Raw genomic sequence first — 27,613 nt, 5'->3', positions numbered from 1 at the left:
GACAGAGCTCTTGTTCAAAGTGTCACAGGAGAAAAATAACACAGCATCTCTCAATCCTATAATACTAGACATTGGTAGTCTTAATGTTCAAGATAGTATTTTACATAGACTCAGGTTTCAAAAATGAATAACTGAAAACTATTTTCGATCACAAAATACTTAACATTTTTTTAGAGGAATTTGGTACACAAGCTAAAACTCAATTTAAGAATGGGATAAGCAAGTTAAAACTTAGAAACTGTACATTAACTCCTGAGATAAAAGACAGTGATGGGACTGAGTTGGAGAGGGAGAGATGGAATGATTCTTGGACATGGATATTGCACCTTTATGGAAGTAATTTGGGTAACTATATCTATAGAAAGAAAAAGGTTGGATGGCATTTGTGGCCACTTTCAATCATTTTAATTTAGCTAGGATTTTGGATGTTGTTCAGGGCAGGATCCAACTTAAATGCTAAATTTAAGTTCTCATAGTTGATAAGAGAAGAATAACAGTAACATCCTGAGATTCTGCAACTCACAGATGGAAACTTAGCCTATCATCCCTGTTGTTCTTATTTGTTTTTATATAAACTGGTATTTGCTGAACCAGTCATAACTGTTGGGATCTACAGATCTTCTGAAATCACATGCAGACATTTACTCATGTGTATACTTTTTTCTGAGAAGGTCAATAGTTTTTATCATTCACAAAAGCTTCTAAGAAAGACACCACCCAGCCATGTTTAGAATTACTGAACAATTTACTTCAGATACAGATAATGTTCTTTATCTTTATTTCCTCAGCACTTAGCACAGTGAATAAATATGCCCCATGGACACAAGTCTAATATTTTTCTGGGAAAATTTATTACTGTACCTGTTCCATAATTCCTTCCACTAATCCACAATTTTGCTTCCTTTTTTTCCTTGAGTCCCAAAACAGCAGATCAAAATGCAAAGTGTTTAAGGAGACTACTTTTCGTGGATCACTTTTAAATTTTTTATTTTTTAAGTCAATTGATAGACATGTGGTAATGTCAGCCGCCTGCCTGAAGCTTTGAGATGAGTATTAATGAAAACTATTTTGGATTGGGATGGGAGCGGGGGAGGGCATCAAATCTGACTTCAAAACTAGAATATTAGAATATTTTAAAATTAATTTGGTTTTATTTTTAAGCACTTCATCTTTTTCAGTGAAAACTCTTCTGGGCAAGTGTTAAGTGATCCATAGGAGTAAATCAAATACCCTGTTTTGCCCGTTCTGGTTTATCAGTTTCCCGTATTTTAACCTTTCTGAAATGGTGACACATATTAACATTGTTGACATTTTACTTGGTGTTAGAAAATGGAGGATAAAATTTTTCCTTTGACACCTGGAAAGATTAAGAAAACGTTGGAGAGCTTGGAGTAGAGGAATAAGAGTTTCCTTTTTCTTTTGCACTGGCCCTTCTGTTGAACTGGGAAAAAATTTTAAGAGTCTTGGTTAGCCACTTACCTGGTTGCTGCTATGTGGAGGCAAATTAAACCCAGATTCTTGTAGAAATTGCTCTTTTTCTCTAAGCCTGTTTACTGATCTGTAAAATAAAGGAAATTTTTCAATATTATGAAAAAAAATTACTTTGAAACTAAGCAAAGGGGAGAGAGTATCCAGCATACTCAAAACAACCTCTGCAGGTATTCACCTATCTCTGAATAGGTTTCTCCTGCTATCTGAAAGTAGAATGTTCCTATGAAACCTTCCATAATTTGAAATGGCATAAAACAAAGAAGCAATCACCATTAGCTTATATGGAAAAATTTTTGAGGGACCCCAGACTCAAAAGTAATCTACCAAATCATACCAAGTAACACAACTTAAAATAACACTAACATATAGTAAAGGCAGGAACAATATGATAAATACACAGCCCGTGTAAAGTAGAAATAATGTATTTACAGTGTAGTCACACTGAAAAGATAGATTTCTCCCTAAGTATAAGATAACGGAACACACTTTGTATACCCATCAACCCAGCCAGGCAACAATCCATTTTATCCATTACTGGATGCCTGGAAATCAAAGAGAGATCACTTTGCTACTAGCAGAACCAATAGTAACTTCGGCAGTTCAGAAGATTCTTTCTGCATGTTAATAGTATGCATAGTGGATGTATGTAAATTCAACACAAGACACACAGTGTCTTTATTTTATACACCGTGATCAAAACACTTAACTGTGTCCAGTTTTATGCCAAGCGTACACCTTTACAAGCTCTCTTAGGCTTCATGATACCATAGGACACATCTTGCTAATGATGCACAAAATAAATGGAGATAACACACAGATGCTCATAAATACAGTTCAGGGCTCTGGTAGCTTAATGCTGAGTGTAGTTTCCAGGGAAGGGGCTTGGCGGGGCCACTCTCAGGGTGTGCACTGCCTCTGTAAGGGCTGTTTAAAACATACTCTGAATGTAGTTTTCACTTTCTTTATAGAAGTGAAATTGTCTTTGGATTTTTTAAATGTTACTAAGTAACAAGTACTAATGTAAGCCTTTCGAAAAAGTGAAGTGGCATAATACAAATTTTCAAAAAGCAAGAGATACCAGTATTACCATTCCTGGATGGCATTTATTACTATGCAGCTGCAGTAAGATTGCCCTAGGAATTGTGATGTACGAAATGTCTAAACTCATTACCCTTTTGGTTACTAACTCAGACATTTTATCATAGGCACTTAAACACATTTTGGAGCTAACTTTTATTATTAGAAAAAAAAGAAAAATAATCAACCATAACTTCCTTTAGGGTAGCAGAAAGAATTCCACCCCGTCTCACTTCAAAAGAAAAAGCACTAGTCCTCATGCTTTAGTTTGATGGTGAGAAAGCTGGAACACAACGTAGAAAGAAAACTATGAAAGTTTGAAATTCATTGACTATAAGCAGGGAAAACAAGCAAAACCAAAGAAGATTGTGTGATCAAATATTGAATCACTGGGTAAAAACAGTTATGCAGATTTAATGTAGGACTTTTAGGTTTTTAGTGTTTTAATTCTCTTTTGTGAACCTTAAAGATGATACTATGAGATATGTTTCTTATATTTATTTCTACCAGAAACATGTATTTGCACCTTGCCAAACACTACTTGATAACTGCTCTACGTTTCTGTAAAGTTACATTATGAAAGTTTGAAAATCTTATTTATTCCTTATAGTCCACTCGAAACCTCTTCTTCCTCAGTTTTTTTTCATCACACCAATTGGATCTATTTTCCCCTTTGCATGAAACTGATATACTCTGTACTTTTTTGGTATTTATCCTGCTGTACCTCATGGTCTCTCTTATTTTCTTTTCAGTTTATTACATCTAGTATGATGTCACTTTTGCATTTAGTAGACCCTTAAATATGTATAGATTTGAATCCCCATCCTCCCTGATAAGGAACAGAAGTGAGCAATAAGCTTCTGGTCGTCCATTTACCACCCCACCCCCACCTCCAGCACTGTGGATTTCCTTTCTCACAAATGCAGCGATGCCACAGACAGAATTGGGGTTTCAGGCAAGAAGATCCTGTTGATCCACAGATGGGCTTTTCAGGAGCTTAGGTGCTTCCTGAGAGACTAGTTGTCAGCTCCCTTGTCCAGAGTAGTCATTGCAACCTGTGGATATTGGACTGTGGATAGCTACTCACCACTCAGAAAATTAGTGGGGAAATCATTGTATGCTGTAACTCCTCCCACAATTAAACCACTTGCTCTCCTTATCATTTTTCTATTTTAAAACATGTTCATATTTTTTCTTAACTGTATGGGATAGTTCATTTTTGCCAAAATCTAATCAGCAGGGAGCTCATCATATTCTTCAGTAGCTGAAAAGTTTGAATGCAGTAGTTCTGTTATTATTCACAACAAGTAAGTTAAAATGATAATTAAGGAATATTATTTGGTGTTTTGTGCTCTTGTAAAATTAGGAATTAAATTTGCTGGTTCTTTTCAGGAGAATATAGGTCATCTCTTGGGTAGGAAATACCTCTTCTGGGATTAAGATTTTATTGGTTAGTCTGATAATGTCTTCAGCCATGTCCATACCAATCAAAAATATATTTCCTAGCTGCTATTTGAATGGAAGGGTTTTGGTCTCAGTTAGCTGTATTTGTCATTCCCACGAGACAATATTTCATACCTACAGAATGAACATGATTATTGATGTGTTTGTGTCTTCTTGAAGTTTTCCTTACTAGATTTTAAGTTAAGGATGAACGTACATATTGAGATGACATGTCTAGCTTATCTATTTAAAACAGTTGAGTGTGGGAAGAAGTTTTAAATTATTATGATTGATGGATTTAATCCAGTTACAAGAACAAGTTTCTTTAAAAGATACTCAGAGAAAATGCTGAATTAGTAGTCACAAATTAAATGCATTGTAATATGTAAAACAATTATAGTCAATTCTAGCATGGTTTTTTGAAGTGCATTCTAGTCTCCCAGAATGAGGTGGTGTTGTGGATGGCTCTTAACAGCAGGAACAATGGACAGCTCCAAGGGTAACAAATGGCATAACTATAGGACACACTCATTGATGCATACCATGAAAACAGTGGCATTTGCTATACAGGTGTGGAACAGCTGTACATACTTCTCCAGGGATTCTTACTGTAATAGCAGCCTAAAGAATCAGAGGAAAGTTAAACTATTTTCCATGTAGAATATTAAGTACAATTTTAAAGACTAATTTTTAAAAAACTATTTGATATTAGGCAGGTTTACTTATCTGGAAAATTTACTCATGAATTACTGGTGGTGCTCAATCAATGTAGTATGGCGATTAAAGTTTGTCTTTTTTTCTTGTTGGAGTATTTAGCATCAACCCTCTGGAGCATATATTAGTATAAAATTTGGAGAAATATTCTTTTTTTACTAAAACCAAAGTTTTTAAAACTTGAATTTGCTTTATGAATATATGTAATGTGAAAGCCAACATAGCTCTTCTATACTTTGTCCCCCAAGTGTTTATTTGGCTGGTTCCAACATTTTATCCTCAACCATATTGAGAGGAATATAGGACAGGTATTCTCTATAACAGTTGGGAAAACTGAGGCTGAAGGCTGTGGTTTGTTACAAGTCATTCTACAAATCGATAAAAGAAATAAGGCTAAAATTTTGTTTTCTTAACATCTATCACTCTTCACTAGGCCAGTTACACTCAGATTAAGAAATACAGCAAGCAGATTATCTCCATAAATATTGCTATCATGTAAAATCCAGTTTTCTGATTTCAAATTTGGTATTCCAGTTCACCGAACCCCTTCAGATTTTCATTGTCATCCAAAGTGCTACATATCCCTTTAGCTATCCTCTCCATGATAGCTGCCTTGTCACCTATCTGCTGATTTTCACAAACCTTTATGTATAATATACACAGTTCCTCATTTGGGCCAGGGGATAATTTTTAAAAGTCGATAGTAGGTTCTTGAAAAGTTGTTCAGCTCAGAGTCAAAAAGGCTTTATTCCATTACTCTGTGCCTAAATTAGCCAATAGTTGTCTTTTTACTTTTATTCTCTTCTTTCTGAGTCCTTGTACCTCAATTAAGATAATCTCTGAGTGTGCAACCCAGCAAACTTCTGGTTTATTTATTTTAACTTTTTTTTTAATGGACACAATTTAAACCCAAACATAAAGACAACAGACTTCCTGCTCATTGCCCAGCTTCAACAGTAATCATATTGGAAGCTTGTTGATCTACACAAATAATTGTAAAAATGTATTGTTCCTGGTAAGCCATCAGCTACACTTGTATAAAAGTACATCCTAGGCAGAAAGTTGGCTCAACCATCATTAGTAATTGGGGAATTGCAACTTAAAACCACATTGAGATACTACTATACACCCACTGGAATGGTTCAAATTAAAACTGACCCTGCCAAGTGTTGTTGAGGATGTGGAGCAGTTGGAATGCCAATACTTTGCTGGAGGAAATATAAAAACGGTTCAGTCATTAAAAAAGAGTTTGACAGTTTGTTATAAAGTTAAATATACACTTGCTGTAGGTGTTTTAGCTAAGAGAAATGAGAACATGTCCACACACAGACTTGTATTTGAATGTTCAAAGCAGCTTTATTCATGATAGCTGAAAACTGGAAACAGCCCAAATGTCCATCAGTAGGAGACTGGGTAAATAAAAGACACAGCAACATGGATGAATCTTAGAAATATTTTACTCAATGAAAATAGTCATTCACAAAATAAACAATATATTCCATATGATTTCATTTATGCGAAACTCCAGGAAACACGTTTATTCCATAGTCACAAAACAAATTGGTGGCCTCCAGGAGCTGGGAGTGGGATTATCTGGGAAGGGACACAAAGGAACCTTGATTGGGGATAGTGATTACACTGCTGTATACATGTGTCAAAAGTTAAACTATAACTTTTGACACATGTATACAGCAGTGTAATCACTATCCCCAATCTTAAAACCACTGTGCATTTTGTTGTATCCAAATTAAAATTTATCTTAGGCAAAAAAAGTGGCTAAGTCAGCAAACCTCAGCACCTGTTACTCTTTCTAGCCCTCTTTTTTGTTGTTGTTTGGATGGCAGGTGATCATGTACCTGTAAGCAAGTGGAGTAATTTTGGAGGTACCACTAGTGTGTAGTAGTTCTTTTAGAGCTGTGAAGAGGGCTCCGTAAAGTCAAAAGGAATGGTTTCTTTGCTACTTACCTCCACCATAGGCTACTTACTTTGGAACATCCATTCAGCCTTGGCTCTTGTACCCTTTTTCCTGGGCAAAATATCTCCAGATTGTTCCAGAGTTTGAAATTTTGTCCCATTCCCTCCTCAGAATACCAGGGGGTAGAAATTATGTAATTTTATATTTATGTTGTGGAGAACACTTTGTTTGACTAACTGGAATCTATCATTCCTCCTGTCATTTTTACCTCTGGCCACAAAATGTTTGAGGATCAAATATGTCTTTAGAACACAGCAGTTTTCTGTTAGTAGAGGCATTAGATTAGAGAGTACTTTCTGAAAAAATACACTCATGAGATTCAGAGCTCCCACTTGCTTAGACCCTACCCAGCTTTTGTTAATAGTTATGCTGTCTGGAATATCATACTAATTGTGATAGAATGTAAGAATTTACCACTTTGCACTACTGAGAAGTTAGAGTATTTTGTTTCTTCCCTAGCTGGTATATAATGGTCCTCTTTGAATACAGTGCTTAGGAATGTAAAATAGTTTAAGGAACATTTGTTCCTAAAGATTTCTGAACTCTTAAGGGCTCAGAAAAGGATGGGAGTTAATCAAACTCAACCTGAAGGGAAGCGCTCCGGTGGCAGCTTCAAAAGCTGGAGCAATTTGAGCAACAAAATAAAATAATGGTAGCACTGGATCTAACCCATAGGATAAAATAAATGCCCATGAATTTATACTAAAATAATTGAGTAAATAAATGGGAGAGAAGAGACAGCTCTTAACCTACAGAAGGATTCCAGTTAATATATGTAGAAGGAAAGGGGGAACTAAATAAAATTACCATTAGGCCAAAGTACAACAAACAAAAAACAATAGTAATTTTTGCAGAATCCACATGTGGATGCTAAAGTTAGTGGGTGAAAGTTTTGAGGAGAAACAGCATGTCTGTACATATAGTATCAAAATATCACTTCTAAGGTAAAGATAGTAACTTTAAAGTGGAGAAACATGATAGATACCACCTTAGCCAAGTGATCATGGTTAATATCACCAGTAGTAATAAGATATAGAAACATAAACCTCTTGGTATTATGCATCCAGAAAGACACACATCTTTGCTGTGATATTGTCAAAATGTATAACCTCATTCTGACTATGAGAAAACAATTAGACAAACCCGAATTGAGGGACATTTCTACAAAATAACTGACCCATACTCTTCAAAAGTGTCAAGGCCATCAAAAACAGAGACTAAGTTGCTATTGGAGATATGAGAGACAAATGACAGTAGACTGCAATGTGGGAGCCTGAATACAATGTTGAAACAGAAAAAGGGCATTAGTAGTAAAACTTGTGAGGAACAAAGAAAGTGTCCAGTTAAGTATTCCACTGGTGTTAATTTTCTGGTTTTGATAATTATACTATGTTCATATGAGATATGAGAAGCTGTATGAGGGGTATACAGGAACTGTACTATTTTTGCAACTCTCACATCAGTTCAAAATGAAACATTTAAAACTTCAGACTTCTGAAAAAGCATTTGAAAAATGTGTTTTATCTTTTTAAGTTAGTGAATGAGACTTTAAGCAAAACTTTGAAAACAGTGCACTTGTAGTTTAAATTTAGTTTAAGAGGAAAGAAGTCATTTCCAAATAAAGACATTTCAAAGTTGTTTATGGAACATATAGGATCTTTACCTTGTTGGAAACTTATTACAAGGCTACCAGTTGGCTTACTTTGATGCCAAAGGCAGATAATTAATTTGGAGTGGAATACCAACTTGAAAACTTTCTGTAGGAGATTGATGGCAGATGCTTGCTTATATGTACTATACCATCATCCCAGTTCATTCAAATATCCCTTTTTATAAGCTATGGATTTAGGTAAAGGTAATTCTTTGTAATCGGACAGCCTGCTGATAGTGTGAGAATCCCACTTGATGCCACAGCACTTATTCTTGTGATAATGTGGTTTCTCTCAGGTTAAGTTAGCAAACATTAATTGTGCCATGTTTTGAGAAGCCAATTGTTAACTATCCATAGATCTCATTTACTTTGGTGGAGAAACAGAAAAGACCAAGAGCATTCATGAAGGACTTAGACTTGAATTCCTAAGAATTTGTCCTAGTTCTTTGGCTCTAGATAGCTAAAAATATAGGCACTGTAGAACAGAATGTTAAAGTCTGCTTTTTTCATACCTGTATGGTTGTAAGTGTATGTGGAATATATTAAAGTTGTTGGGATATTTAAGGTAGGAGAAAAGGTGAAGGGTTAAGGGCCATGAGTGTAATCTAGTGAAGGAACGAGAAACACCTCTTTGATTGGCAGATTCAGAGACCTACTTTCAGCCTTCATTTGCTGCAGCTTTTAAAATTATTACTATTTTTTCCTGGTAACTTTGTCTCTCTCTTTTGAATAATATATCACTCTCCTTTGTTTCCCTCATTTCATTGGCTTCAGTTTGTTTCCCTTCTCAGGGTTCATCAGGTGGGCAGTATGGATTAGTGGATAGCATAAACTTGGGTTAAACTGTACTTGCTCTAGCCTTTTTTTTTGTCTTTAGACCTTTGGGCTTTGATTCTTTCAATAACCTCAAAGAGTTGTGAGAATATTGAGATGATGTATGTAGAAGACTCAAAAGAAGCATTTTATTTTTTATTTTCTTCTTTCCCTCTTTTAAACCGGGAGCTGTTTATCTCTGGAGTAGATATTTATATTCATCAAGAACCTCCTATGTCCTAGTCCTTTTGCTCCAGAATGGCAGTATAAAAGATGAGTGATACAGAGTCCCTCAGTTCTGAGGCCCAGAGAGACTGTTAAGTACAGCATTATAATGCAGTGTTGCGTTACATGCTGATGGAGCATCTGCTGTCTGCACCATATTATGTAGAGGACATACATTTTTGCAGCCAGCATTAACAGTGCTTTCAGGAAACAATTACTTTGAAGCAAGTTTGGGAAGTATAGCATAAAATTTAAAGGTCAGTACTGCTTCAGAAATGTTCCTAATCTAGTAGGGAGAGAGATAAGTAGGGTCATATTATCATGTAGAGAACATGGAGTGATAGAGGTGGTGTGGGAACCCAGAAAATCTGGACGCAGACTGTTATTTGACAGGAGAAATTGGGAAAACTGTGGCATTTGAGCTGATTTTAAAGTAGGTGTAGGTTTTGCAGGTGATGTATGGGGAAGGACATTTCAGAAGCTAAGGGATCAGCAGATAAGCAAATAAGCAAGTGGTAAAAAGTATCTTCTGAACCTATAAAGTCCTGTGGCTTGAATTAGAACTGAGAAGCAACCTGGAATAGTGGTGAATGGAGAAAAGGCAAGCTGGTGAGGAATGTTGGAACTAAATTGTGAGGAGCCCCATATACCAAGGTAGAGTTACGGTTTACTTCTTCTGTAAGCCACAGGTGGTGGCAGAGGTTTTAAGCAGAGAAAGAGACAGTTATACTTTCTTTTTTGGATCTTTGGTGTCAGTAGTGTTCTGTAAGATAACTAGAGGAAAACGAAAAATGACCAGATAGGACATTGTGGAGGAAGGTGTGTACGTCCTGAACCAGAATGGTAAAAGACAGTGAATATGTAGAAGTGGCAATAGAATAGATTTGAAACTTTTTTTATGAGGTAGGTAGACAGTGTTCTGAGGTCCTCGTGGCATGTGAAGAATGAGGAAGAGGAGAGAGAATATACCAGAGTATTCCCAAGAAGGTGTTCTGGACTTGGCAGTCATGAATATTTGACACTGAAAACATTAGACAGTACCCATTATTATATATTCATTTGACATTTCACCACACTTATTTGCTAGGAGAGTTCTTTTGAGAATTTTGTGTAAGAAAAGTACTCATAGGTAGAGGCTGCACAGAATTAACGTTTTCTATAGAAATGTTTGCTAATGCAATGTCCTAAACACCACCTCCGTTGGTCCTTCAGAATTATGAGTACAGTCTAGAAAGAATTGGTTATCAAAATTTTTCCACAAATGTTTTCTTTAGCTAAAGTGGATTTTGATACTTGCATGACTTATTTCTAGACACCAAGATAAGGTGCATATTTGGACCTGTTAGGATATCATATGTGACTATTGACAGTGATCTCAAATTTTTCTCATTTACTCAAGTTTCTGTTCTTATCCAAATAATTCTAATGATTTTCTGGTTATTCTGAGAAGTGTTTCATCCATGTGTAACAAATATCAACATTTAATTAAAAGACTTTACTGTATTTAAATTGATATATGAATTCCTATCTTCAACTTATGTCACTGTCCCCTACTGCTCCAGCAAAACAAAAATATATTTCCTGAGTTGAAGGAATTTTCAAACTCAGTGCTAGTGTCTTAGCTGACACTTAGGTGGTTTCAGAGTCTTCACCTTCATTCACATATAATTCAACCATTTGAAGTAATAAGACTCTAAAATTTTCCTTCCCTTACTGGAACTGAAAGACCTGAAATGATTAACCTGAAATGTCTGCAGTATAGATGATATTAACTGTTATAGTTGTAATTGTGTAGAGATCATCAAATAGTCTCAAGCATCTGTTGGTGATTGATTGAACTGGTCTCATGGTATTATACACAGAGGTTTTGCTTTATACTTTATCTTGGGTTTTCCCCCTAGAATAGGTACTCCACAGTAAAATAATGTTTCTTAGATCTGAGGAACTGATAACGTTCCTTACTGAAAGTGTGATGCTTAGCTATATATAGAATAACTAAAGACATCATGTTTAATAAATGTAAATGATATACCTTATGATGGGTAAATTTATGTGCTATGTAGTATAGAACTTTATTTTTTAAAAAACACAATATCAGTGTATTCAGAATTTTTGAGATTCTTCTTCCTAAATCCTTACCAGTTAGAATGATGAACACATTACAGATGTTTTTGGCAGAGACTTTTTGATAAAATTTTGATAGAAGTGTTATTTTTTTCCTAGGCTACCTTCCCATATTTGTAAATATTTCTATCCCCTTATATTCTTGTATAGACCAGTGGTTCTCAACTGGCAGTGATTTTTCTCAGGGAACATTTGGCAGAGATTTTTGCCTGTCAAAACTTGGGGATAGTTGTGCTACTGATATCCACTGAGTAGAGGCCAGGGATGCCACTAAACATTCTGCAATGCACAAACTCAGTCCCCATGGCAAAGATTATGAAATAATCAAAATATCAACATTGCCATGGTTAAGAAACCATGCATTAGACAATCCTGAGTTAATGATGGGCTTTAAGAAAAGTTTTGATTAGCAGTGATTTAGGAGACCTATTATAACATAATTTGACTATGAACTAAGTTGTTTGTTAGGACCGTTATTTTCTAGTATGCACATTTTTGTTTTATGGATTAAATTGGAGGAATCCTTAAAGATTACCGTAATTTAGTTGAATAATTTTACAGGTGAGGAAAAAACAAGACCTGAAGAGGGCAACTGATTTGTTAGACCTGCGATTTCTTTGAATTATCTAATAGCCTTTTTCTCTTTGAAGAATTACTAATTCTTTTGTGTGCTTTTTGCAAGTGCCCAGTTTTGTGACATAAGCTGTAATTTCAAAATGGTTAAATGCATTTTAAATGGGATCTTTGACAGCTATAAAGTAATTTGCAGAACATATTGGATTGCTTTAGTAGTGTTTCTTGGAGAAAGACCTGATTCATTATCAGGTTTATTTGCACCTGAAGATATGGTTTGCTTAGAGATTTGTAGTTTCTGTGATTCTTTTTAAATAATTGACTTGATTTATAAGGTAATTTTGTGTCTTTTGGAGGAGAGGGAGAAGTCATATTAAAGTCACTAACCCAACAGTATAGTTCGTGGAGTGTACCTCATGTATGAATGTTTATTCTTGTTTTAAAAAAAGGAACTAAATGAGTTACAACATAAACTGCAGACTTGCCTGTGCCTTAGAAACAAATACTCTGTTATCTTTATTAAATATTTAATACAAGTGTCTTGAGTTAAAGGAACCTTAGAGGTCACTTATTCTAATTTTTTTTTTTAACCAGTGAGGAAACAAGTTCAGCATGTAACTCATCCAAGATCATGGAGCTAGGTTCTAAAATAAATACAGAAAATGAAGGTGAATTACTTATTCACCTGATAAGTCCTGTGATCCATCTTGTGCGGCAAGGAGCACCCCATAAAACATAAAAGACCTTCACCTGAGCTCTGGGCCATTGGAGTCTTTTGTGTCATATCTTATCAACTCCTTAGAAAATTAACATACAACCACACACATCCAGCATAAACAGCGTCCTGCCTCAGCATATAGTAGACACCAGGAAAAGTCTGCTTAATGAATTTGGAAACATAAGCCAGAATGTCAAAGGTGAAACAGAGAGGATGAGAAGGTGCAAGGAATGTTACATCTCTGCTCCTTTACCTGAACTGGGTTTACGAAGCAGGAAGTGCTGACCTGGAGAGTAGGGATCAGAGGCCTACAAGGGCTTTTCCTCCTCTTAAAGGAGGCAATGGAAGAAAGGTGTCGCTCCACCACACCTGTAGTTGCAGTATCAGCAGCTACTGTGATACTAACACTGCCTCAAGTTTGCCAGTGAGCCTGAAATACTACTCACACTAAATCCTCAGCAAGTGTCTTTTGCTTGCGGAGGATTTGGTCTGAGTAGTACCTTTGTCAGTGAGCTTGGTTTTGGAGAAATGCTTTGGGAGATCTAAAGGGCATATTTATTATGGGACATTTACTTAAAATATTTGAATGACCACAATAGGTACCACAGGTGAAAGGACATAGAAGGAAGCCAGATCTATAGTCAATGATTAAAATTCTTAAAGCCCACTTCTTAGAAGTCATTCTGGTATTTAGTAAGTTTAAAACTTTATTTTCAAAATGTTTTCTTCATCTGCAATCGGAGGTGATGCTGCATTTCATGTTTCCATTTTGAAATTTTGCTGAGAAAAAATTTAAGCTTGAGTTGTTTTAGAAGTTTTCTTCTGAAGAAAGTCTCTTCTTTCTTTGCCTGTAATGAAGCAAACTTGCACAGAAAAATATTTAGCATGTTCCTAGGGTAGCAATTCTCAAGCTTTTCGGTCAGAGGATCCCTGATACTCTTGAAAATTGTTTTGGACCCCAAAGAACTTTTGCTTATGTTGGCTTATGTCTGTAGAAACTTCCACACCAGAAATTAAAACTGAGAAATGGTTAAAACACAAAAATATACAAACATACATTTCATTAGCTGTCAGAGCAGTGGTGTCACATGCCACGTAGTCTTTGGAAATTGAAAAGTTTATTAATGTCTTAGAAAATAAATTACGGCAATAGTGGCCTTGTAGACCCTTCCTGAAAGGGTTTTGAGGACCCCTGGGAGTTTCTGGACCACACTTTGACAACCACTGGTCTAAGATATCTGTTGGCTGCCAGGTTGGTTTAGATAGTGGGTGTTTAGTTTTCAAGAATCTAAACCACTTGTAGTTCTTTTTACTTAGCGAATATATGTTCCTGAGTTGCAGAAAAGTTATAATGCCTATACTTAGTGGTGCTCAATTTTATGTTAAATAAGTGTGTTTTCAGGGCATAAGAGACATTTGAATGTTCAAAATGATAATTTTGAATCTAGAGTAGAGCATTTAAAATTCTGCTGTTTTTTAAGTTAAAAATGTGTATGTTCTGTTAGAGCCAGTTCCTAAACAAGCTCTATCCGGTGAGAATGTGTGTAGTACCATGTATATTGTACATTCGAAGCCTCGTGGCCTCCTAAAGGCATCTTAATTTTAAAAGAATATCCGCAAAACCATATCTCTCTGAAATAGGCAGAAAAATTGGCAGCTATCGCAAGGAGTATCCTTAGCGCTGCTATTGTTGCTGCATGTCATAATTAACTGTAGGATGCTAACATATGTGAAGGTTTTATGTCTCTAGAACCATTTCCTGGGGGAAGACTTGCCAGTTTCTTTCATTTATAAATCATCTTATTTATCTCCCAGTAGCTCAGGAGAGATGGTAGCCACATCTACAGTTGGAAAAGTAGTGCTTTGAAATGTACATATTATTTGTAAAGGGAATTATTGAATTATTTTGTTGAACATCTGTGTGTTCTATGTATATATACTATGACAAGAGCTAAATGAACTTTACCTCGCTTAATCTTGACTTCAACCCTGTTAAGTAGGTGTGGCCCCATTCCCATTTTGAGTAATTTACCTGAGCTCAGTAGCAGGGCCTGGATAAAAGTCCAAAGGAAGTCCATATCCTCTCTATCATTTGTGAAGATGACAGAAGGAAAGATATGTGGGAGAAAGGGGATGGCTTGGTTTTATTTTTGTTTGTTTTTAATTTGATCATTAGAGTCAGATTTGAGGGGAAATTTTAGTTTTCTTGTACTGAGCTGAGTGATTCTCCTGAAAAGTCTCCAGAGCAGAGTTTACATTCTAGGTTACTCTTTCCCACAAGTATGTATCTTTGAATGTATACTGTTTTGAATGTATACTTGTGGGAAAGAGTAACCTAGAATGCAAGCTAAGACCGCTTCAGGTCACCCTGAAGTCATTCTACAAAAGTTAAGTGACAATTGACTTTTTAATTATCCATATTATAATGATGGCTGGCTTTAGTGAGGGTCACAAAGTCATGCATGTTCCTTATTACCCTGATGTAGCATGGCCTGATACTGTGGCAAGAGCAGGTTTGAGGAAGGCCATGAGTACTAATCTTTCCAGAGCAAAGCCAGCTAGGTCTGAGTAATGTTGACATGGGCCTGAATCACAGCAAGCTAAAAGGACACCCTAGTCACTGGGACTAACAGTTAGCAAGCACAACAAGGTCTTATGTATCCTGCATCAGGGAAGAATTAGGTTGGAGATGTTGTGTGGTTTCATCTTCCCATAGCTGAACAGATGAATATTTGTCCAGTGTTGTTAAGATTATCAGCTCTTTAAAATAATAGCAAAGAAAGCATTTACCTAGAAACTCCCTGGGAATTTACTTCTAAATCAGATTATCTACCTTATTTCCTCACCTGTTGTTCATTGGGCTGGTTGATCACATTGGTGATTCTTAGTAATACTGAACAGATTTAAAAAGGTACAGAAAATTTAAGATATTAAAACCTTATATTAAAAACTCAGCCTAGTCTGGTATAGCTGAAAAAATACCAAGACTAATAGTCTGGAGATTCGGATTCTCTTGGGTGGGTGGTTGTTAAGCCTCTCCCTTTTTTAGTGGCCGTCTAACTTATATTTTCGAATCGTTGATAAATGAAAAGTACAGGTGGAGGAGAAAGCCCTAAAGGTAGCCTTTTTACTTTAAATATGTTTATTAATAAGTATATATTTTCTAGATTCAAAACAAAGTCTGATATCTCCTTTTAAGGTCTCAAGGTCATTGACGTTGGAGCTGGAACCCTAACTCAGTGTTCTATTCCAGCATTTCTCCTGAGCTCTCTGGTGTTTTTTAAAAAATAGAATTGATTGGGAGTGGTAGGTAAAATGAATAGAAAACAAGTAGGGCCTCTTTACGATATTAGTCATCAAAACCAGAGGACATTAGTGTTTAGGGGACTAAACACTAATGTTGTTGGGATAGACAAACTGTGATGCTTAACACTTACATTGCCTTAGAGGTAAATTCTGGCATTACTGAATTTAAAAAAGGATGTGTTCCACAAAAGTGTTTGGAATTTGATTGTTTGCAACTTGGAATGTATTACTGGATGCAGGCTAATCCAAAGATCAAATTTACTAAATAACGCCTTTGTGGCTTCAGCAAGGTACTTTTGCAAAGAAAAAAATTGTGCAGTTTAGAAAGCATTTTGACACATGTGGCCTACCCAATTCCCTGAAGTTGAATTTACTGTTATTCCCATTTCATTTTAAAAATATTTCAGTCAGCATGTGTTCTTGAGTAATGGCCATCCATGCACAGAGTACTTTGTAGTGTTCCCAACTGGTATGTTTTGGGGCATCAGTAAGTAATACAGAAGTCTAGTCATTGTTGGTGGGAGTAAAGTCTATCCTAGCTGGCCCAATGCACATGTATAGAATGACCTTTTGAGTGTAGAGACAGGAAAACAGGTCCTGTGGAGAGGCTCTTTTTAATTACAGTACCATGATGTCTATCATAAAGAACCCTGATAGAGTGAGCTAAATGGAAAGGCTTTCTCAGAGTTGTTAAATCCTTGAATTTGCTAATTCTTCAACTACGAGATTGCCAAGGCAAAAAAAGGGGCTGGGAGGATATAAAGACAGTGTCCAAAGAGCTCAAGGGCAGTGAGTGAATGCTGACTTTAAGACATTTTGTAAGTTGTAATGTACCTTTTTTTCCTTTAATGGATGAGTTGATTATCTGATTTCAGAACCTTTGGGGTATTTTAATTGAAAAGTGAAACACCAGATGTAATTCCATTGAGGGCGGAATGCACAAATGATAGTTTTAGAAGAGATCTGGATGTAAAATTTAGGGATGCCTCTTGATCTTTGTTGCCTGAATCACAGAACATGGTTTTGCATTGCTGCTTGTTGTGATAGCTGACTTAGAAAGAAGTACATGAGAAATGTAAGATCTCAAGTTCCCCTGAATACACAAGTGAAAAAGGGAAAAGGTATATGGGAGAAAATTACCCTTTCCTAAAAAAAACATGGTTTGTCTGTGTTCTCCCGAAGTGGCACGAGTACACATCAAAACAGTCCTGTAAGATATAAGATATCTTGTTTGTGCTCTCACTTATGTTCATTTATTTATGTATGCTTGAACTCTAGAAATTTTCCTTTTCAAAAATTAAGATGTCTCTAGATAAAGATTTGCTTCACTTTTTATGGAAAGGACTCTTTTCTGAAATATTAGCTGCTTAAGTACAAATAGACATTTTTCTTAAAGACAGATCTAGCATTGAAATTTCATAGCAGATTTTCATTTGTAAACTATTGAAATACAATAGATATATAAAATAATTTTAAGACAGCTTTTTTTCCCATAAAAATATATAATCTTGAAAAGATACGATAAACTTGTTTGGTGCCATACTTACTCATAAAGGAAACCTGGTCCCCTATTTACTACATATATAGTACTTCTGGTCAAATAGGGCTTTTTGTTTGTTGTTTCTTTTTGTTGGTAGGTAGTTGATTGGCTTTCATTGGAAGCTTAGACACCAAAAGCTATAAGCCACACGCTGTCATCTAATGTTTTCCACTGTATTGTGAAGGCTGTTAATTGCTTACTTAAGACTTGTTAGTTGGGCAACTTAGGTAATTGGGGGGAACCCAGACTCTCAGCTACCTGTTAAAGAATTGACCCTTTGAAAGCCATTTAGTTTGTTGTGTGACACTTGAAGACTTCATTGAGCAATGTGAATCTGTGGGAAGTAACTATGTCTCACTAATCAGCAGTGTTAAATATCGTGATAAGGGTTCATTCCTTACAGACAATATTCCAAAGGCAGTGGGAAACATTCTTTTCGACTCCTCCAGCCCTTTTCTCTTTCCTTAAGGACAACCCAATAGTTCTCTTCTCGCCAGAGTGAGGATGGTGAAGGTAATGGGACTGTCAGGAGTCGTCTACAAAACTGTAGCCTGGGTTGACCCTGGGTGTTTCATCCCTCGTACCCTGTGCCTGAGTCACATTACCCTTCTCCCCACCCCCATGCACATGTAAAAACAAGTTTGTGCTCTTCAAAGGTGGAGAGCCTCATCTGTGGTTGCCTTCATTAGAGGAATCCATGGAGAGTCCAGATGGATCTGGTTTAAAAATCCCAGCTCAGGCACTTAAGTGTAATCCTTAGATAAATTTCTTAATTTTTCTGCTTCTTGGTTTTCTTAATTTGTAAGATGGACAATAATTTCTCCTCTAGAAAATGTGCTCACTCTAGCTTCATGGTGTGCCTGTCCTGTGACAGCTGTGAAAAGATGTCTGCCTCTCCTCCTTTAGACTCACTTTGTTATATCTAATCTGAAGAAGGTGGCATGGCCTCATGGGAGCGAAGTGTGTGTCGCTCTAATACTGGAAACTGGCCATTCCCATGCTTTCACATGCAGTCAGAGTGTATTAGCCTAGAACTGAGGAGAGGGCAGATGGCAAGAGCTGCCAGACAGTTCTGATAGGATAGCACCTTCATTGTAAGAACAATAGGTCTTGGAGGTCTCATACTGGTGGCCAGCCCTTCTAGTTTTCTTTACCCTCCCCTTCCAAAAGGTTTGCACTGCTTTTTGAACCAATGAGTGTTGGTATGCACTTCGTTCAGAAACGGTGTGCCCTTTGAAAATTAATGAAGTGTATTTCCCTACCTCACTCGTGTTGCCTGACCCTGGGGGTACTCACTTGAAATAATTAAAGTAATAAATGCTCATTTGTAGTTGAGGTTTTTTTGTGGAGAAAGGTTGAATGATGACTGAAGAGTTAGGTTATTGCTTAGGACATATATGACATTTAGAACACAGCAACACTTTTGAAACAGTACCTATGGTTTTAGCAGACACCCCATATTTCGTGGTAACAGTCAGATCCCAAATAGCCTTGAGATTTTTCATTTGTGAAATTTTGCTTTGGTTGGCCAGTAGAGGAGAGAAATGCTTATTTCACCATTCTAGTCAAACATTCATTTTCTTAGGAACAAGTGAGAACATGCACAGTTTGGGCACACATGCTGCATATTATGAATTACAAATAATTTTACCTTTTGTATATGGAGGTTTTGTGCTATAGATACTGGATTGTGACACATGCGCTAAAGAAGAATTCTGAGAGCATATTTGCCGAAGTGTTAGAGAATGGTTGCCAGTGGGAGAAATACAAAGGTGGGCACCTCACCTGTTCACAGTATCTTGGCAAACTGGCCTTGTTAAGAAATAATCCATTCTGGATAAACATAATGTCTGGGTAGACACTGAGAACTTCTATAAGGCACACCACACTCCTGCTACTAAGGTCAATTTGTGACTTACCAGTAACTCCTTTTCTCTCTGCTCATCACCAGTTCTCTTTTCTGCTGTTAGTTCCTGCTACTCACCAGACTAGGTACCACTTCTAATGTCCACAGTTTCCAAAACTCTTCTCTGATTTCTCATTTTAATATTCTGCCCATAACCTCCCAGTTGTGTAGTAGAAACTATTACTGGTCTGTCTTAGAAAGTGTCCCCATTACCTTCCCAGGACTTTGATTGTGTTTATTCTCTCCTTTGCCCCATGAGTTAATCCCTGTCTCTTGTCAGCCTTCGATCTTTCTCCCTCTTTCAATGTACAGCATGATTTAAATTTCCCTTAGCACCGAAGAAGGGAAAGGGTCCCTCTTTCTCACCTCTGTATTCCTCTGACAGCCTTTAATCCCTTAATCTTTGTAGCCCTTACCCATGTGTCCTGTTCTTCTAAAAGTCAGCAGTGACCTTCTGATCACCAAAGCTGAGCCTCTTCTTAGTCCTCATCCTGCTTTGTCTTTTTCTGCAGTGTTGGTTCCTTCTCTGCTTACTCAGTAGATAATTTTATTGAGTACCTGGTACTGTGTTGAATGCCATGGCAACAAAGGTGATTAAGATGTAGTTTTGCCATCGAGGAGTAAACAGCTGATTGGCAATTTCAGTGCAACATGGTAAGTGACATCATGGAACATTGTAGTATATCCTAGAATGAGACAAGCACCTCTTTAACTCGCATTGGATGAGCCTGGTTTGGTGATTAGGCTGAGAGTTCTCTGGGGCAAGGCATCTGGCATACCTTTGAGTCTTTCTCTGTTGAAGATACTCTTGGACTGGTGTCCAAATGTCCTTGTTTTTACATCGGATTTCCTTGGAGTAAAATAAACATACTGGCTTAATTGAAATTCTCCCTCAAGGTATAATTTTTCATAACATTTTAATGGTTTATTCACTGTATTAACTGTGGTTAAGTTACTTCATTTTGACACCTGAGTCTTGGTTAGTGTATGGCACTTCGTTTTAACTTGGATTTAAACCGTTTGTAATCCCTGTAGATGGCTGATCTGTTTGTGTCCCCAGCAAGGGCTTGTGAATTGTTTTGTAGTGGTTATTATCTTTTGAGTATTAACACAGCCATACTTCTCTTTGAAGGAGTAGAATGTGTTAGAATGACTTCTGCCTTCATTAGAACTTAAGAAAGAGAAAGTTATCTTTCACATGGGGTCTTGTGTTTGGGATCCAAGCTTAGAGTAAGTACATTCCTCCCTCTCTTTAGGGATATTTCACATATGTGTTTGAATCCCTTGCTCCGTGCCAAGTGAGGCCATTTGTGATCCAGGCTGAGGTGTACCTGACTGGCTTTCATGGTGTGCCACCGCATGACTAAGGCCTGTGTTGCTGGAGGCTGATAGGAAACTTGCTCCTTCGTTGGTATGTTTTCTGGCAATGTCCCACTACCACCAAACCAGTACTGAAACACTTAGTACAAACCCAGTGCCTTCTATGCTCAGGCTCTCCTTGATGAAGTTGTGAAGTAAGCATCTGTCCCCCTCGTCCTGCATTCCTCTCAGCTACATCGTACCTGCTCCCAAGAGGTGCTCTAGTAGCCCAGTAAATGGCAGAATTGTTTCAGAAGGAAGCTTTGTTTTTTCTAGGTTTGTTTTTTTATTTTTTTTTTCCAGTCCCCCACTACTGGCTCTCCCATGGATGAGCCAGACTTCTATCCAGTTACTTTTATCTGGCCTGCGCCTCCATCCTGGGGAATGCATAGGGAGATAAAGGATCCGAAGAGGGGATGGTTACATTGTGGCAGCCAGTTGTTATGTCTCATGAATGGATCCATTTGAATATTTGTGTCCCTACCTTGTAACTTGGAGAGTTTATTATGTTATAAAATGTCAATCTAGATGGGATGTCTTTGAAAATTAATATTGTATAGAAACAATGCATAGACTTTTCCTTTCTTTCCCATTTGGGTCTTAATGTTCGTGCATTGTGAAATGTGTTTGGCACTACTTAGATTTTGTAAACAACAGTGTTAAGTGCCAGTGTCAGTTGGAGATTGGTGGGGACATAATGATTGATAGCACAGTGAATGTATCACTTGTCTAAGAATTTTTTTAAGTGACTTTCAGTCTTCACCCCCTTGGGAACTAGTATGAGCCACAGTTACCTTTTATTGCTCTATATGTGTTATCTGTGCCAATCACAGAGCTGCAGGGGAGCAGACCAAGTTGAAATAATTAGATTTAGAAGTGAATGTTTCACTTCTAATTTTATTCTCTTTTCAAGGGATTACCAGTGTTTATTTATTTAAAATGAGATTGACCCTCTGCAGTGGTATTTGAAAGCTGTCAGTATAATCTTAACAACTCCAAAGAAGCAGTGTTTACTTGACCCTCAAAGAAATAGTGTCCCTTTTTATTGGCTGAAAAACTTTTACTGTTTGTTTAAGCATACGTGTTTATGTCATTAAAGGTAGATGTACAAAAAGTGAATTCGAAAGAGGAAAAGCTTTATGGACTCATCCATGCTACATAAAAATATAGTAATATAGAAATGACACCATATAATTGAATTTTGAGATGTCAGATACCAGAAATAAAATAAATACCTAAAAACTTATGAGACTAAAATAAAAAATTTAAAGAAGTATTTATTAGGCAAGTAATGAAGTGTCTTTCCTTGAATGTTTTAGGAAACCTCGGATCAATTCTCAGCTCGTGGCACAACAGGTGGCACAACAGTATGCCACTCCACCACCCCCAAAAAAGGAGAAGAAGGAGAAAATTGAAAAGCAAGACAAAGAGAAACCTGAGAAAGATAAGGAAATTAGCCCTAGCATTACCAAGAAAAATACCAACAAGAAAACAAAGTAAGTCTTGGGTAATTCAGCACAGTATAGTACTTTGCAAGTGAATCAAAGAGATTTTTTAAATGCCTCTTTTGGTATCCCTCCCTTTAGACCAAAGTCTGATATTCTGAAAGATCCTCCTAGCGAAGCAAACAGTATACAGTCAGCAAATGCTACAACCAAGACCAGTGAAACGAATCACACCTCAAGGTATTTGAAACTAGAATGAAATACTAAAAGTGCTGCTCTGATTTAACCTATTCATAATCAAGGGTGGTTTTGTGCCTGTGGGTTTGTAGGCTAAGAAGGGGCGGGGTAAAGAACGAGATGTGGGACAGTTAACTTTTTAGATATATGTGAGCTACTTTTATATCACTGTCACCAAAACAGGAGACAGATAAATTGGTAATAATTTTGCAGTGATCCAAAGCTTTGTAACTGATGATAGTTTCCATTATTTCTGAGGTTATTCGACAGATTTTGTAGTAAGCTTGGCATGTGTGGTAGCAATTAGGATTCAGTGCCACAGTGTCATGCAATGTGAGTGTATTGATGATTGTCTGCCAGAAGTCGTTTTTAATCTGTAGCTTATTTAATTGGCTATTCCCAATTGCTTTCAGGCCCCGACTGAAAAACGTGGATAGGAGCACTGCACAGCAATTGGCAGTAACTGTGGGCAACGTCACCGTCATTATTACAGACTTTAAGGAAAAGACTCGCTCGTCCTCTACATCCTCATCCACAGTGACCTCCAGTGCAGGGTCAGAACAGCAGAACCAGAGCAGCTCGGGGTCGGAGAGCACAGACAAGGGCTCCTCCCGCTCCTCCACGCCAAAGGGCGACATGTCAGCAGTAAATGATGAATCTTTCTGAAATTGCACATGGAGTTGTGAAAACTATGAATCAGGGTATGAAATTCAAATCCTCCACCTGCCCATGCTGCTTGCATCCCTGGAGAATCTTCTGTGGACATCGACCTCTTAGTGATGCTGCCAGGATGATTTCTGCTTGCCATGGGCATCTGGCCACCGAGGAATTTCGCACCCTGACAATTACTCTTGACACTTTTATGTATTCCATTGTTTTATATGATTTTCCTAACAATCATTTATAATTGGATGTGCTCCTGAATCTACTTTTTATAAAAAAAAAAAATCTGCTGTGCACAATTTTCCATGTACATTATAACTGGTTTTTTGGGTTTTTTTTTGTTTGTTTGTTTGTTTTTGGGGGGTGGTCTGGGAGGGGGAGGGAACTTTTATTTATTGTGTTCACAAACTCCATCCTATCAGCATATCCTTTTAAGTTTAGTTCTTTCTTCCAGTTATACTATGTACTATCAGTTTTGATATAACTATATATATATATATAAAATTATATATAAAGGGTTATTTGAAACCAATCCATGGCAACGCTGGTGCTTGATACACTGTGAAGTGAATACAACATTGAACAGTTACAGATCTGGGACAGTCCCTACTACAAATAAAATTAAAATCAGTTTTACATGAAGTATGTTCCAACCCACGTGGGAACTTGACTCTCTCATCTGTCTAAAGAGTACTGGACGATATAAAAATATATATTTTTAAACATTGTGATCTCAAATTTAAAGACTGCTCCAGATAGCCTGCATTTGCAATGGAATAACTGACAAATCACAAGTGGTTTAGTTGGGAGGGCTTTTATCATTGAGAAGTAAACTAGCTCCAGAATGGCAAGTATTCGTGTAAATTACGGTTACATGTTAACATTGCTGTTCTTACATAAGCACTCATGAAAATATGGTATTCTATAACTTGAATTCCATCCATTTTCTAGACCTCTACTCATGTCTGAGGTAAATCTATAAATTGTCTCTTAGTTTTAGAATTAAAACTGTCTAAACTGTATTTTTGGTCCACACAAGAAGCAAATCCCTGTTTCCACTTTGCATGTGACATTGCAGTGGTGGTTTTTGTAACTGAAATTTGTTTGCCTCATGTCCCTTTATTTCCCTTACCCTACCAATTTGGTTGTAAGAATTGTTTTTCTTTCTTAAAAATCTACCATTGTTTATTTTACTGAACAAAGGTTATCAACCACACATTCAGTCCAGACATGGAGCTTTTCAGTGTTTAGAGACATTTCTCAATTCTTGCTGTGAGAGAAGCAACTCAAGTGAATGTTCTAAGTGCTGCAGCCAGAGCTGCAGGGAAAGCTCATACTTCCTGGGAGCCTGTGACCTTTTCTTCCTCAATGTAAAGACAGACTGAGTAAACTCTTTTAAAATTTCTTTTTGCTTATATTTTTACTGTCGTACAAAAAAAACAAACAAACAAAAAAAAACAAAGACCACTAACATGATTCCTCATTTTAAAAATGTTTTGTATTACTTTGGATTTAGGGTCCTTGACTTTTAACCATTCATGTCCGCAGAGTTCATAGACTTTAGAGCCATTTCAAGCATGGGGACTTGATGTTACCTTCCTTTATTTGATCATCATACTTTAGGGACTCATGAGAGGGCAGCTCATTTGTAAGGAAGCACCACATTTCGGTGTGAAAAACCTAGTTTGCTTAAGAATAGAAGTAACTTGTCTGTGGAGGCAACTAGTAAAAAAAAAAAAAAAAAAAATTAACAGCTTGATTTGAGTAGCCAACAGGAAAGGTTCCTTTCACATTTACATTAAAACTATTCTGTAGTCACTAATGTACCATGATTTAAATTCTGTTTTCAAAGGTAAAGATTATAAAGCAGTGCCATTTGTTGCTGTAGTCCTACTCAAATGCATGAACAATATTCCCCTCTTTTTAAAAATGCTTGTATCTGGGATGCAAGCTATGCTTATCTTTCTAAATACATTTTTAAAGTATTTATTAATGAACCAAAGGAAATAAGATGCTTTCTGTAAGCATCAGACTATATAAGACATAGTGATTTGACTATGAATTTTAAATCCACATTTTAATATCAGTGGGGTATTGCAAAGACATTCCTTCTAAAGTTTTAATATTCCTTTTATTAAGGGTCTCAGGGAGGGTAAATTAGTCAGCCATATTTATTTTCCACAGATAGGAATTGCTAAGTTTTTAAATTAACTTTAAAAATTTAAATGCCACCAAACTCTTGTGGGTTGCACTGCTTTTTGAACCAATAAGTGTTGGTATGCACTTTGTTCAGAAACACTGTGTACTTTTTCAAAATTAGTTTCATGTAAAGTGATTGGACCCCATAGATTAGTGGAAAAAGCTGATTAACCAGCTACTCATAGGCTGCTAATTCATTGCCAATGTCTTGGTTTTTTGGTTTTGCCTCCATGATAAAGAATAAATTTAAAAAAATGGGAAAGGGTGAAGAAAGAAAGAGGGTTGCTTTAGAACAGGTGGGATGAAGTTGCCATTTTGATAGAAACTGCAGCTAACTGGAAGTTTTCTCAGCAATTGGATGTTATTGGACCTGTCCTTTAGCTGCCATTGTGTATTCTGTTGAGGTTAGTGAGGTGGTAGGTACTTTAGACTTTTAATTTCTGAAATTGATGAGCTCCCTCAGGCATGTATTCTGGAAATGGAATTCCTATAACTTACTGAATTTGCAGTTTGCCCTACAACTAGTAGGCAGCGTGTAAAAACACTAGTGTAGATTAGAAAGATATATAAAAGAGGGCCAGAAATACTTGGTATATTCAGTGACACAGTAAGCAGGTTATAAAACAAAGCAAAAAAAAAAAGCACAGTGTTAATGCTTGCAAGTTTCCATTTGTTTTAACACGTGATCTTTCACACTCGTGCGTGCGCACACACAGAGCTTATCTGACGTGCTCTGCTTAAGTCATGCAGTTAAAAAAAAGACATCTTGACACCCATAAAATATTTTAATCAAAACCTTTTGAGTTTCAATCTGGATATTTAAAAACATTGGCAGAAGCTTCTGTGAGTTTAGTTCCACTAAGATGTTTCACCTGCCTTATCAAGACCATTCTCAGTCTACTTTTTTAAGCTACCATATCTTAAATTATTGAAAATTTATTAATTGCTGAATATATAATAACCTTTGCTTGTATGTAACCGAAAATGGTTTAAGAGCCAACATTTAGAGTATGACAATGGAGCTGAACAGTTTTTAATGCGCAAGCAGTTCTGTTCTTGTGTATGACTTGTAACCTTAATTTACTGTGTAAAGATGGTTACATTATTTCCTTAGCTTTGTTTGTTGGAGACAAATAGAGAATGCTTGTTAAGTATGTCAAAACATAATCTTATCTTGTGAATTTTTGTTAATGTATTATACGAGCTATATTTTTCATTTGCCCAGAAAGACAGCTTGTATAACGCTTTTGGAAGTTTATGCTCTGTAACGTCTTTAGAGCTGACAGTCTTAGGTTTGTTTTTTTCTTCATGCTAAAGTGTCAGTTGGTGGTTTTGTGAACTGGTCAGAAATTCACAGGTCTTAAATGTTTGGGGGAAATTTATATTGGACACTGCTCTTTGTCTAGCAAATAAAAGATGTTAATATATTCCTGTTAACTGGCATGTGCACGACTATGTTATTAGAAGCCACTTTATCATTTTCCTGCTTTAAATAGAAATGTCTATTTATGAATTCTGCTTGTAGTTTTTTCACAAATAAAATAGTAAAATTTACATTGAAATCTTTATTTTTGTGTGTGTAGATTTTAGCTTTTAGGAAAAGTTACTTTTTGTACTCGAGTTTTGACTTGTGGAAAATTCCCAGTGTGAATAGTAATCTAAGAACTGGAGTTGTTTATCAGATGCAGAAGTTGATTTGCATGTCTCAGTACATAGCTGCAGCAGGAAATAAAATTGAACAAATGAACAACTGAATTTTGGAAGAAAACTAATGTCTCTAAGTTCATCCTTTGAAATACATTGCAGTGATTTGAAGAAAGAAGGAAATGGAGATGATGACTGACATGGTTAATTCAATCTATACTGAAAACCTTAAAAAGAACCTGTTTCTGGCCAACTGCAGTTAGGTAAATTGTGACTTGGATGTAAAGGAAAGGCAGTGTCAACCCTAGAAGACACACAAGCAAAGCTGGCTTATTCCTCTGCTGGAGGATGCTGCTGAGGCCACTGGGCTGCTAACAAAAAATGTGGAAACCACTTTAAAAACTTCAAGATCATCCTGTCACTTTGTCCTGATTCAGTACTTGAGCTAACACTGAAAGGAAGAATATAGATGATGCAGGATCCTACTTTGAAAATGGGTTTGTCATAGTA

The 27,613-nt window shown here is 36.6% G+C and overlaps 1 protein-coding gene across 1 annotated transcript in view; it reads left to right on the top strand.

Annotated features, from left to right (window-relative positions):
• The window catches only part of RYBP (RING1 and YY1 binding protein), a 72,326-nt gene extending 45,305 nt beyond the window's left edge, over positions 1–27,021 (top strand). The window contains exons 3-5 of the mRNA XM_011381005.2: positions 22,235–22,411; positions 22,502–22,600; positions 23,011–27,021. Of these exons, the coding sequence (XP_011379307.1) occupies positions 22,235–22,411; positions 22,502–22,600; positions 23,011–23,263 (529 nt within the window). The 3' untranslated portion in view covers positions 23,264–27,021. The remainder of the gene's footprint in view (positions 1–22,234; positions 22,412–22,501; positions 22,601–23,010) is intronic.
• Positions 27,022–27,613: the final 592 nt, after the last annotated feature.

This window comes from Pteropus vampyrus, unplaced genomic scaffold (assembly GCF_000151845.1).
Source record: "Pteropus vampyrus isolate Shadow unplaced genomic scaffold, Pvam_2.0 Scaffold420, whole genome shotgun sequence".
Classification (NCBI taxonomy): Eukaryota; Metazoa; Chordata; class Mammalia; order Chiroptera; family Pteropodidae; genus Pteropus; species Pteropus vampyrus.
Note: the sequence above shows the minus strand (reverse complement) of the source record. Positions and strands in the feature narration are given on the sequence as shown.